Here is a 13,147-nt window from a genome sequence, read left to right as displayed (position 1 = left end):
CCAGTGGGAATCTGTGCCTCCCCTCTGACTCTTATTAAACGTGCTTAAAAATGAAACAAACTTATTAAACGTGCTTAAAAATGAAAGGAAGGCTGCGTCGTTGTCGGTAATTGTTGTGCAAATGTGATACTCCCTGCAAGCTGTGGAACAGGCCAGGGCTGTGTTTACCCGGAGAGGCAGCCGGCTTTCCAAGTGTAATGAGTCAGCTCCGCGAACAGAAGGGGCGCAGAATTAATCTGGCATCCGTCTGGCCTTTTCTCAGTTAAACAGGTTTTGGAAGCTCCACGTGAATAGGTGCCTACCCTGGTACAAGCAGCCACAAAGACTTGGGAGTGGGCACGATTTTTTTTGGGAATACATTGGCAGAGTGAGGATCCTGGGGCGCTTTGAGCGGTGACGTGGGGCTGGGCTTGGGAGCAGAGCATGGCCGGGTCCCGCCGTCAGCAGAGGTGAAGCTGCTTGGGTTTAATATCCATTACAAGGAGTAAATAAATTTCCCTTGCCCAGCACTTCATCTGAATTTCCACCTCTTAGATTTGCAGTGAATATTGAAGGGAATATTGTCCACTGCTCCTGCCTCCTCCCAGGCATATGCTCCTGTCTCCTGTATCTGCACCTTAATGAGCCCCTGTAAGAGAGGCCGAGGGGAAATAATTCTTACATGTTCCCAGCTGGCTAATGATGCCTGGCAGAGGGAGATTCCTGAGGCTGGGAATGGCTGGAGCTGCTCCTGCAGGGACCCAGTGGATGTGCAGCGTGGAGGGGTCCCTATGGGCTCTGGTGGGCTGTCCCAAAGCTCAGCTGTCCCTGTGTCAAGCACGGGGACATGAGGAGGTGTTTTCTCAGTTCCCAAAGTTTTGCTCCTAAATACAGGATATGAAATATGGGATAACAACCTTCCCACAGCCAGGCAGAGGAGCTGGGCTGGAGAATCAGCTCCCTTGGGAAGCAAAGTCTCCTGCTGGAAACACCAGCTCTGTCTGTGCCTGGTGCTCTGGTCTGGGAATTTGTGCTGCTTCAGGGCTGGGCTGGGGCCTCTGAACCACCTTTAAAAACAAAACAAAAAAAAAAAAAAAAAAAAAGACAACCCAAAGTGTCCCAAGGCCTCTGAGGCGTAAATGGAACAGAAATTTTGAAGGGATTTCCAGACAACTTCTAAGTACAAGACTTCTCTGTCTCCTCTCTGAGAATTCCCATCTCCCTGGACAATTTCCTGCAGTTGTAGCTCTGCAGAGCTGCTGCTGTAAGATGTAAATGGTGCAATTTAGAGCTAGCAGGTGACAATTATGTTGGGAAAAGTTCCTGTCTCTGCCACTCCAGCCTCAGGCCGGGAGCCTAGTTGCTGTTGGGATTGCTGGGGGTCACTCCTCACAGATATCCCCTTCCACTGATGCTTTCCAGCCTCTGGTCTGGGGAGAGGAGATATTCTTGTTCACCTGAGAGGGCTTTGGCTGCAGCTGGTGTTGTGAGCCCTGCTCCAGCTCCTGCCTCGCTGTGTTTCACATGGCAGTTGTCTTCCCAGCCCTGTAACCAGGCAACACAGGAGGAGCAGGAGCTTTGTCCTCTCCAGGCTGGCTTTGCCAGGCCAAGGTGCAGGGCAGGGTGAGGAGCTGTGACAAACCAGTCCTGGAGCACCGAGCCCTCCGCGCTCCCGCCTCACGATGGCAACACGTTCAGAAAGTGCATCTTTAATGGAGGTTTTGTGATTTGTTTGGTTCTGCAAATGTGGCTGGGAATTCAGTGTGGCAAACAGGGATGCAGGGCTGTCCCAGCCTGGGGTGTGTCCCCATGTCCAGGACACACTGCAGCAGGCTGTATGTGGGCTTGGGGTGATGCTGTGCATGAAGAGCAGCAGGGCTGTTGCTCTTTGGTGGGATTTGATCCCCTCCAGGCTATTCCATGCATAGGAAACAAGCTGTGTCTGCAGCTGCAGGATCCAGTTTGGAGTTGGCCTCTTCTCCCAGGAAACAAGTGATAGGATGAGAGGAACCAGCCTCTGGCTGTGCCAGGGGAGGTTCAGGTTGGACATCAGGAGGAATTTCTTCATGGAAGGGGTTGTCAGGCATTGGAAGGGTCTGCCTGGGCAGATGGAAGAGTTCTCATGCCTGGAGGTGTCATCCAAGGAAGGGCTGGACGTGGCACTGAGTGCTCTGGGCTGGTGACAGGGCTGGGATTGGGCACAGGTTGGACTCAGTGTTCTGGGAGGTCTTTTCCAGGCTCAGGGATTCTGTGTGATTCCACGTGTGATTCCTTGCAGCACCTCTGTTACTCTCTGGGAAGGTGGCCGGAGCCTGCTGCAGCTTTTTTCACATTTGAGGGTGCTCTGCCATCCTGGTGTTTCCATGCAGGGGTTGGGAGAGGGTTTGTCCCCATGGGAAGTGCCTTGTTTTTCCCCCCACAATGGAGAGACCCTTTGAGATGTGTGACCTCCCTTTTCCTCTCTCCTGCAGACGGTTGATGATGAGGCGATGGCAGCATAAATGAAGATCAAGTAAGGAAGGCAGAACGATGCCCAAGGGTGGGTGTTCTAAAACACCACAGTCAGAAGATTTCTCTCTCAGCAACGACATGGTGGAGAAACAAACGGGGAAAAAGGTAACGTGTCTGGGCCACCTGCCCTCCTTTGGGGTGCTGCTCTTTGAGCCTGCAGTTGTGAAGCCATGGCATTGTTTGACATGGCAGGAGGTTGCCCTGGGCTCTTACCTGGGCATTTACATTGGTGTGCTGGTGCTCTGCCAGCTGATGGGGTTGGGTTTGTTTCCCTGTGGCTGCAATCCTCCCTGGGAAGTGCTGTGCTCACCTGGGCCCAAGTCAGCTGAGCAGCAGGGGCTGCTTTGGAAGATTCTCTTTTGCAAGTTCTGTGTGTTTTTAGGGGTTTCTGCACTCAGCTGTGGAGCCCTGAGGTGTGTGGTGATGGTGCAAGTGTGTGCTGGATGAGGGAGGAGCTTCTCCTCCTCTGGGTGGAAATCCAGGTCCTTGTCAGCACAGCTGCTCTGGCTTTCCCCAGCAGCACGGCTGGACCAGGCTCAGCCTGGGAGTTGCTCTGCTGAAATTGCTGCTTCTGAGAGTTGATTTGAGGTGTTGTCTGGTTTTTGGCGTGGCTTAGGTGAAACTACTAAGATGAAATCTGAGTTTAAGGATAAATACCTTCACACTTCTCCTCTTCGTCCCATTTTGCTCCAGGCGTGAGCCCAGTCTGCTCTCATTCAGCTTTTTCCCTCCCTTCTCAGTATCAGTCATTTCCAGTCAATAGCTGTGCAGAAAACTGTGCAAATGTTACCTTGAAATAAACATGAAAACCTACATCTACTGAATTCTGCTAAGGAACAAATCTCATCCACTTCCCTTTCATCTCCTTGCTCCAGTTTCTCAGCATTCCCCTGGGAGTTTCTGCCAGGCCCGGGAGCTGAAGCTGAGCACGGTGAGCCCCAGCTCCGTCACTTCCCCTGCAATCCCACCCCAGTGATGGCAGTAACTCCTTCTAGGACTGAGCTCATGTTACTGACAAAATGAGAAAAATACAAAATAACCACCAGGAGAATCCCGGGTGGGTTTGGTTATGGAGCACCTCGGAGTGGCATCTGCCACATTGCTCTCTGTCACTGCAGGTTCAGGTCGGTGCAGGAGTGCTGTGGGGCTTCTGGGAGGGGGCAGATCTGGGATCAGAGATGTTGGAGGGGGAACAGCTGCCCGGCAGCATCGGGAGATGCCAGCCTTTCCCCTGGCAGAGGAGGCAGTGCTCAGAGTGCAGGGTGTGTAAACACAGGCTCGCTCTGCGCCGGGTAAGAAGCTTAATGCTGGCACAGGTGCTCGGGGAGGGAGAGGATCAGTTGGAATATGAATCAGCTCCCATTTTATTCCATCCACTCCCGGCAGCTCAAAGGCTGTGTGTTATTTACAGAGCAGGTTTGGCGAGCGGCGCGGGGCACGCCGGGAAGCAGAGTTATCTCCTGCTGGCTAAATAACTAGGACACAATTCCTGCCTCCCTTCTGAGAGGGGACAGGGCAGGGCTTCTGCTCCTTCACTTCTGGCTTTTTCACAGGCTCTTGTCTTCCAGGGGCTGAGCTGAGCTCCAGCCTGAGTGGCTTTTGCCCTGTTTCTGGTTAATTCTGAAGCTGAGCTGGAGCAGTGACTCAGGGGAAAAGCACTTCGACCTCCTCCCTGCAGACGCTGTTGTACCTGCCTGTCAGCAAGCGCTGCCTTGCATTTATCTTGCCTTTGTCAACACGTTCAAAGGCCCGAGCTGGGACTTGGCACAGCTTCCCTGCCAGGCTGGAGAGGGAGGGCAGAGCCCGGGTCAGGCACAGGGACCCGCCGTGGGCACGGGAGAGCGTGGCACAGTGATGCCAACCAAGTGTTCTGCTCTTAATGGGACCTTAGGATCAGTAGTTGATTTAGCATTAGACAGGCTTTACACGCCTGGGCTCTGCAGCTCTGGCAGATGGAGGGGGGTCCTGGTGCTGCACTGGGCTGAGTACCACAGGGGACAAGGGGGCTGGCCTTGAGCTGAAAAAGAGGAGGTTTAGATGGGATATGGGCAAGGAATTCTTCCTGTGAGGGTGCTGAGGCCTTGGCACAGGTTGCCCAGAGAAGCTGTGGCTGCCCCCCAGTTGTCCAAGGTGAGGCTGAATGGGGCTTGGAGCAACCTGGGCTAGTGACAGCTGTCCCTGGCCATGGCAGGGGGTGGAACCAGATGAGTTCTGAGGTCCCTTCCCACCCAGACCATTCCAGGATTCTGTGATCACCAGCTTCTGCTGAGTGATCCATGCTCCATCACATAGCAGGCTCCCAGGGGAGCTGCCCTGCTCCAAGGGCTCCTGCTTGGAGGAGAGCTGTGAGCTGCTGCCTGTCAGCAGCAGAGCTCTGGGAGGGAACTCCTGGCTTTCTGCTCCCTGCCCCTCCACAGGAGGGATTTAGGAACCAGTGGGATGCAGCCCTGAGAGTGAGGTGGATTAAAGAGTGTGTCTGAGGGCACTGGGAGCTGTTGGATGAGGAGCTGTTTCTCCCAGGGTTACTGGAGCCCTTATAAGGCTGCACAAGCCTGCCCGGGGCGGGTGCTGGCAGCCCCTGGGCTCCTCCTGCTCCCTTCAGCCTGAAGGCTTTTGTACAAATCTGCATGCCATATATGAATAATTCTCCTTTCTGGTCTAGATCCACAGATCCCCGTAGCAGGAGGAGATTACTCATGGCTGAGGCAGAGCAGAGCACCACAGCAAGGGTTATATCAGTTGTCAGAAGCATTTCCTGATGGGCCTGGCCTGGCTGCGTGGTTACACTGTGTGCTCAGCACAGCCTTTGCCTCTTTATGGGGAAATGCTCCCTCTTGCACAGTCAAAAGTGCATTTTTGCTGCAGTGAGCACCAAGCAGAACAGCACTTGCCCCGGTTTTTGCTTGTAGGAGCTGGCAGAGGTTTAAAAAAAACGAGGTTTTTCTCCTTCCCCTTCTCCCCATTTCAGAAAAGGGAAACAAGGTCCTTGTTTTTTGGTTCTTCATGAATCTTCATGAATCTGCTGTGCTGTCAGGGCTTTCCAGGCTGGATGAGTGAGGGCTGGGCTCTGTGTCCAGCCCAGAGTCACCCACTGGGGTGTGAAACCTGCAGGGGTGTCTGGGTGACTGAAGAGATGACATTTCAGTGAAGTTAATCAGCCCTTGCTCATCACTGGGTCATATTTCTTACAAACTTTGTTGCCTGAGGCTCACAGGAACAGGGCTTCAGCTCCAGTCACCTCCATGCTCCACATGTTTTATTGCAGCATTGATAACAACACAAATTCAAACTTTCTGGCATTTTGTGTGTGCCTGTGTTGTACTCTGGCTTTGGGAAGGCTTCGAGGGGCCCGGATTTAGGGAATTGTTTGGTTTTCACCACATCCAGTTGCTTTCTGGGTAAAACTGAGTCCATTCCTTTTTGTGGTACAGGGTGAGAACCTTCTGCCCCCTCTCCCTCCCTGCTGGCAGAGCCAGGACAGACCCACTGGTGCAGGGAAAGTCCCTCTGTGGCAGCATTTGCTTTTTGCAGCGTGGGCTGTTTGCCCACAGCAGGAGTCTGATGTGGGGCATGGCCTGGGGCACCAGCCTTGGAGCCCTCCTGGGCTTCTCCTCCCAGGCTGCCCAGGCTGGTTTTGTTCATTGCTGCCTAATTTTTACTGACATCACAACCTAAAATGCTTGGAGCTCATTTTGGAGAACAAAGGCTTTGGGGATTTCCATGGCTGGCAGTGCAAGTCTCTGCACAAGCACTGGGCTGCGAGTCAGGCTCTGTCTGAGCAGGGTGACGGGGCTGGAAATACAGATTTCTTTGCATGGCTTTGTAAATCATAGAATCATGGCCTGGTTTGGGTTAAAGCTCATCTTTAAGGTTGCTCAGAGCCCCATCTAAATGGCTCTGTCTTGCAGAAATCTGCATCAAAAAACCCCACAGGATAGTTTTTGCTCTGAGGATTGGCCTTTGGCCAGTTTGTGTGTCACAAGTGCCCTGAGCAGATTGGTATCAGGGTCTGTGGTGCTGATGGGAGAAGCCCTTCCATCCCCACCCTGCAGCATCTCACTCTGGGTGGCTGCTGGGGCCAGTTCCTGGTGGGTTTGTGCTCCGACCGCAGCAGCTGAGAGCAGCTTGTGGTGCATCTTTTCACTTTTGCAAGAGTAGCTCAAGGTGGGTTGTTACTCATACAGTAACTCTCCTGCAAGTGTAATGTGGCAGGAGGGGATTTTTTCTGCACTCACAGCTGCTGGCTGCCCTTTGCCAAAGCAGCTTTTATTAACACCTGCAAAGGGGAACTTGCTGCTGCTGCTGCTGAGCTCTCGACTCTTCCCCATCCCCAAACTCCTGTCCTGGCCTTGGAGAGCCCCAGCTCTCACACAGGGCTGTTCATACAGGTTTCTCTGCAATGTCAAGGCCAGGCTGGATGGGGCTCTGAGCAGCCTGATGTAGTGGAAGGTGTCCCTGCCCATGGCAAAAAGGGTTGGGATGAGATAAGCTTTGAGGTCTCTTCCAAGCCAAACCATTCCAGGATTTCATGATTCTAATTTGGATTTGTTCCATTTGTGAAACCTGATCCCGATGAGTCTGAGCTTACTTTAAACATGAGAAGGCCTAAAAATGAAACCAGGTTTTACTCGAGTAAAGGACAACATTCTTCATTACAGAATTGGAAATAATTAGGGAAGTAAAGCTTAAAATAAGAAAAGGAAAACTTTCAGGAATTGGCCTCTCCAGCTGCCTTGATGTTCCACCCAGTGCTGCAGGCATCCCCAGCAGGTCTCTGCTTTCCAGGGGGAAGCAAAGTCTGGCTCTTCCTTGCTCCAATTAGTAGGAAAGGTTATCGTGGTGCTGCTGTAGGAACGAATCTTCAAAGCGGTGCCGGCGCTGCCGCCGCTTCCTTGGCTGCCTGGTGCAGGATTGTGCTGAGCTGGCTGCAGCAGCAGCTCCCAGCCTTGGGGTGGATGCAAAGGGAGCTCTGCCCGAGCTTGCCTGGCACCAGGATTCACATGGACACTGCCAGGGCCATGCTGGGCTCACCTCTGCTCTCAGGAGGGTTTGTTCATGGCTCCTCTGCTCTGTCTCTCCTCCCACAGGGAGATTTTAGCAACGTGGCTTTAAACTGACAGAGGGCAGGATCAGATGGGTTATTGGGAAAAAAATCTTTCCCAGTGAGGGTGAGCAGGCCCTGGCACAGATGCCCAGAGCAGCTGTGGCTGCCCCTGGATCCCTGGCAGTGTCCAAGGCCAGGTTGGACAGGGCTTGGAGCACCCTGGGACAGTGGAAGGTGTCCCTGCCCAGGACAGGGCTTGGAACATGATGAGCTTTAAGGTCCCTTCCAACCCAAACAATTCCATGATTCAGACTTTTGAGAATGAGCTGTATTTTTACCTGTCCTGCCCTTTTTCTCACTCCTGAGTGCAGAGAGATCCCAGGCAGCATTAATCCAGCAGAAAACCTACCTGTATGTCTAAGAGCATCATTGAGATGCTTCTTGAACTCTGACAGCCTTGGTGCCCTGACTGCTTCACCCTGGAGGAACCTCACAGACTCCTGTCTGAAGTGTTCAGAGATGCCTTTTATTCAGGTAGATATAAGGAAAAGTTCAGACTGTGAATGGCCACTCTGGAAAAAAGTGCATTATTTATTTGGTGGCTTTTTTTTCATTCAATATACACATTTTATTTTATTCCTTTGATAAAATATTTCATAGAATTGTAGAACTAGGACAGGCCAGGGTACCTGCTCACAACACGACATTCCTGGCAGGTGATGGAAGCCCTCTGCCCTCGCTGCCACCTCAGAGCAGTAGAAGTGGCATCATTTTTTAATTTGAACTATTTTTGTTCACCTCAGAAAGCATAAAAAGCAAAAGGTTTTCAATCTGGAGGGTTGAGAGGAAATGCTGGAGTGTTTATTTTGGCTGTGGGGGCTCTGTCCCGTCGCTGCGCTCCAGCAGGGCTGCCCTCGCTGGGGCTCCGAGCGTGCCTTGGCTGCCTCCCACCACACAGCCCTGTCAGGCAGGTTTGTTTCTCTTGCTTTACCAAAAAAGGGATTCCCCAACCCATTTCCTTCATCCTCGCTCCGGGGCTGTCACGCTGCCCGTGGTGCAGGGATGCAAACACATCCCCTGGGGCAGCTCAGGGGCTCCTCTCTCCTCTGTGGGTGAGCTCTGGGCTCCAGACTGACACGGAAAGAGGAAGGAGCCACGCACACGGTGACAGTGACACCGCAGTCCTGTGACTGCTGGCACTGGGGCCACCTGCCAGGAGCTGCCAGGGCCAGGCAGAGGGACTGTGCCTCTCTAAACAAGGGAGTGCTCCTAGGTTGGCTTGTCTGAGCTTCCAGCCAGCTCTGGAATGATTTCCTGTGCTGAGGTTCTTGTGTTTAATTTCACTCTGCCTCTACAGTGCAGAGTGTGGGTTTTGCTGGGTTGTTGAAATCAGATCTGTGACAAAGCTGCTTGTGCTGCCCTTGTTGTTCAGGCAGGGGCACAGTGGTCAGTCCAGAACTGCTCACTTTAAATAATCCTGTTCCTCGCATACAAAAACCACAGGGCATGACCTGGGGCTGTGCATTCCTGGCACTCCTGGAGTTTGAGCTGGGAATCAGCTCTCCCTGGTCATGTGAAAAATCTCACCTGTCTCAGTATCTGTAACTTTTGTTTGGCATGTTCATTCAAAATCTCTCTCTGCTTTTGAGCAGTTCACAGCATTTCTGCTGCACATTAAAATCCAAACCAGCCCAAACAAGCAGGCCTGATACAAAGCAGGAATGGGTCTTTCTTGTGGTGTGGTTGCATTTGGAAATCCTCAGATTCCCCCATCCCAGCCTACCTTCCCTCTGTGCCTGCAGCCGTGTGCATCCTCAGCCTCACACACAGTGTTGGCTTCGTTTTTCACAGGAATTGGTTGGAATTTGGCACCACACAGCAGCCTTGATTGGCTGGCTCTTCTCTGGTGCTGGTAGAGCTTTGTACCTTGGTGGAGGCTGCCTTGGCAAACCCACGGCAGAAAGGGAAGGGATGTTCTGTGAGGCCTGTGCAGGATTTGGGGAATCGGGTGAGCACAGCGTGGAGAAGGCTCTTGTTGACCTTGGTCTCTTTTCTTTCCAGGATAAAGATAAAGTTTCTCTAACCAAGACTCCAAAGTTGGACCGGAGCGATGGCGGCAAAGAGGTGAAAGAGCGAGCGACCAAACGCAAGTTGCCTTTCACTGTCGGAACAAATGGAGATCAAAAGGACTCGGATACAGGTACAGAAATGCCACATCCCACCCTCAGACCCGGGCTGGTGGTGCTGGTGGGGGGCACACAGGGTCCAGAGTGCAGCCAATCCACAGGGAAGTGTTGTACCAAATTCCCTGTGTCTTTTAATTGAAGGGAGAGGCACGTGGACAAGGGGCTGGAGAACTGCTCTGCTCCACATGTGCACATCTGTTCTTAGTGATGTTTGGAGGTGGACAAAGCCATGGCTGTGTCAGGAGACCCCCCTTCCTTCAGCTCTTGTCTGTTTTCCTTGTTTCTGATTATCCCAGTTCAGGAACTGTGGCTGGGACAAGCCATGGAGCAGGGCCTGCTTGTGAGAACTTGGAAAACAAGGGAGTAAAGCTGAGTAGTCTTCAAAAGAAAATCAGCAAGTAGGATCTGGTCAAGCAGGTCAGTCTTGTAGCAGAAGAGTGGCTGGTGCATGAGGCTCCTGGATGGGCTGTTGGACTTGTTAGCAGTTGGGAAGAGCTGTCACAAAGCTTTGGCCTGGAGAAAATGGTATTGTTTGGTTGTAAGGGGCTGAGCTGTGGATTTCTGGGCAGGGGTTTGTGTGGGTCCCTAAGAAATGTGCTTTTGGAAATAGTTGAGGCCAGGTAAAACTCAGTGGTTGTGTAAAGAGATAAAAGGGCTAAAAGTTGGGAACATGCTTGAAAATGGCAGAAGGGCTGTGTTTGGTGGTGCTGTGTGGTGAGCCTGGCAGGTGGCCTGATGTGGAATGTGTCTCCTGTGGTTCAGGAGTCAGGAGGGCAGATCTGAGAGGGCCAGGAGTGCCACTGCAGCAGTGAGGGCTGTCCCAGGGGCAGGACATGCAGAGGTGACGTGTCCTGAGGGTGCCCCAGTGTCTCCATGGGTTTGTGTTCCTGAACTCCCTGTCTGGGGAGAACGTTTCCAAACGTTCATTAATTCTCTTAAACCTGTTGGCTGTTTGCAAGGTTTTGGGTTGCTGTGGTGTCTCCCTTGGGGTGTCACCTTTGCAGGGGTGGCTGGGGCCAGGCAGAGCTGATGAACCAGAGCTGGAGCTGCTCTTTGTCAAGGGTGTTTGTGCCGCATTCCTTGCTGGGTGGAGAGTTGAAGCTCACACTTGCTGTAGGGCTGTCTGACCCTCGTGACAGCTGGAATGTCACAACAGGGATCTGCTTTTCCCAGGGCTCCAGTCTCTCTCTGGCTGCAGAGATGTTGGAAATGTTTGCACTGGCAGCAGCGAGAAGGAAACCAAACGCAGAGGAGAGCAGAGGGAGCTGCTGGGAGAGGCTGTGGCTGCTGGGTGGGAGCAGCAGCCCATGAGACCCCCCTGCTCAGGGGCTCCCCTGGTAGCCCTGTGCTTTTGCAGCCGTGTGACTCTTATCTCAGACGCGTCCTCTCCTTCCTCTGCAGAGCTCATCCTTCCTGGGGAAGTGGGTGAGCTGAGGGGTAGCAGCAGCCCAGCTCCCAGAGGAGACCCAGAGGGGTTCATTGCACTCACAGACCCATTTAAAGACAAACTGGACTCTCACAAACTCTGGGAAGGTGTATGGGAGGTGCAGGCAACCTGTTTGGTGGGGTCTGGGGAGGAAGTGACTCAGCCACTGAGTTGGAGATCCCAGCAGGAACCAATTGCACAGTCAGACTGGTGCTTAGCAGGAGCCTGTTTCTCTTCCCTGACATGCTTCTCTCCATCAGGAATCAGATGCTGGAGATGGGAAAAGACTTCCTGGCACCTTGCTCTGCTCTTGCACCACCCCATTGCAACTGTGGGGTGTTTCAAGCCTGTGTGGTCCTTGGCCTGGCTCGAGGTAGAGGCAGGTTCAGACGTGTTTGGGGTGCTCAGAACAGAAGCTGCACATTCTGGGGTGGAGGGGTGCCCCCAAGTCTGTGCTGGTGCCGTCGGCGGCACCTGGCCGAGGACACGGGTGTGACATGCAGGACAGGATTTTGTCTGGAACAGAGGCTGCTGTGCACCCACCCCATGTTCCTGCAGGAGGGGAAGGCTGCTGCTGCCTGTTTTGCTCCTCAGCTCTGCTCCCAGCCCTCAGAGAAGTGGGATTGCACCATCGCTGCTGGCTGACCCCGGGAGGTTTATGTAACGTGGTCCTGCTTCCCAGGCTGTGTCCATGGGCTGCTGTGTGTGCAGGAGGGGGTGTGCCAGGATGTTCCACAGCCATGTGGAATTCAGCTGTAAGGACGTGGGAGCTGGGAGCTAGCAGAGCTCTCTCCTTGTCTCTAGTGGGATATTTTTCTCCTCTTCAAGTGTTTAAACAATAGCGTGGATCCTCATCCTGATGTGTTGCAGTGACTCATTTTCCTTAGCACGGTGTGTGTTGCTTTTTTCCCGGATGGCTCTGGCTCAGCCTTGACGTAGGTGCTCCATATCTTCGGTGAGATACACCAGAGGGGGATTTGTCTCCTGTGGAAGGGCAGCACAACCTGCCCGGGCCAGGTGTGGGGCAGCAGCAGCTGCTGCAGGATGGTTGTGGGGTAGATGGGATATTGGGAAGGAATTCCTCCCTGTGGGGGTGCTGAGGCACTGGCACAGGGTGCCCAGAGAAGCTGTGGCTGCCTCTGGATCCCTGGATGTGTCCAAGGCCAGGTTGGACAGGGCTTGGAGCACCCTGGGCTAGTGGGAGGTGTCCCTGCCCATGGCAGGGGGTGGGACAAGATGAGCTTTAAGGTCCTTCCCATCCAAACCATTCCAGGATTCTGTGGGCTCCCAGAGGCACTACTGGCCAGCACTGTGCTGAGCCCATGGTTTGGGTACAGTTGGTTCAGAGCTAAATCTTTTAAAATAATCTTTCTCAAAATGGTTTCTAGAGCAACAATTCTGGCTCTTGGGTTCCTCAGAGTTAACTAAATAAACTGTCTTCAGGAGAAAAAAAATGGCTTTGAGCCGTGAGCCTCCAGACTGTGCATGTTACAGCTCCAGCACTGTGGGAGCAGCATCTCTGTGCCTCAGACTTCTCCTCCTTCCTTCTCCTTCCCTCGTGTGGCATCTCCCCACATCCACAGGCGCTGCCCAGAGCCTACGTGCTGCCTGGCAGCCGCAGAACGAGCCCGGCCAGCTTTGCTCCCTCCCAGCACCTCCAGCAGCGTGCCAGGCTGCCTGCAGCTCCCCAGGAGGGGGCTTCGAACCCAGCAGCCCGGGGTAATTGTGGGATTGACAGCAGGGAGAAGGGAACGCTCCTGCTGGGAAGGCACCTGGCAGGAGAGGTGGGCACGGGCGGCTGGCGCAGCGGTGCCGCGGCTGCGGCGCTGAGCCACGGCTGAGTCACGGCTGACTCAACGGCACCAGACTGCCGGCGTGGGGCCGGGCACTCCCCACCTGCCTCGGGCTGTGCCGCCGTGGATCCGCACCAACAGGTCCCTGCTGCGCACTGGGACAGGGAACGCGGCTGCAGAGCGGCTGGGAGGTGGACGGAGCACAGAA

General features: G+C 53.7%; 1 protein-coding gene across 4 annotated transcripts in view; it reads left to right on the top strand.

Annotated features, from left to right (window-relative positions):
• Nucleotides 1–13,147, top strand: part of ANKRD11 (ankyrin repeat domain containing 11) — a 132,016-nt gene that overhangs the window by 96,392 nt on the left and 22,477 nt on the right. For all 4 annotated transcript variants that reach the window (XM_059857548.1, XM_059857546.1, XM_059857547.1 and 1 more), the window contains exons 3-4: nucleotides 2,451–2,595; nucleotides 9,596–9,734. In XM_059857548.1, coding sequence (XP_059713531.1) covers nucleotides 2,509–2,595; nucleotides 9,596–9,734 — 226 coding nt within the window. In that variant the 5' untranslated portion in view covers nucleotides 2,451–2,508. The remainder of the gene's footprint in view (nucleotides 1–2,450; nucleotides 2,596–9,595; nucleotides 9,735–13,147) is intronic.

Source organism: Haemorhous mexicanus, chromosome 12 (assembly GCF_027477595.1).
Source record: "Haemorhous mexicanus isolate bHaeMex1 chromosome 12, bHaeMex1.pri, whole genome shotgun sequence".
NCBI classification, from domain to species: domain Eukaryota; kingdom Metazoa; phylum Chordata; class Aves; order Passeriformes; family Fringillidae; genus Haemorhous; species Haemorhous mexicanus.
This window is presented reverse-complemented; position numbering and strand designations above follow the sequence as displayed.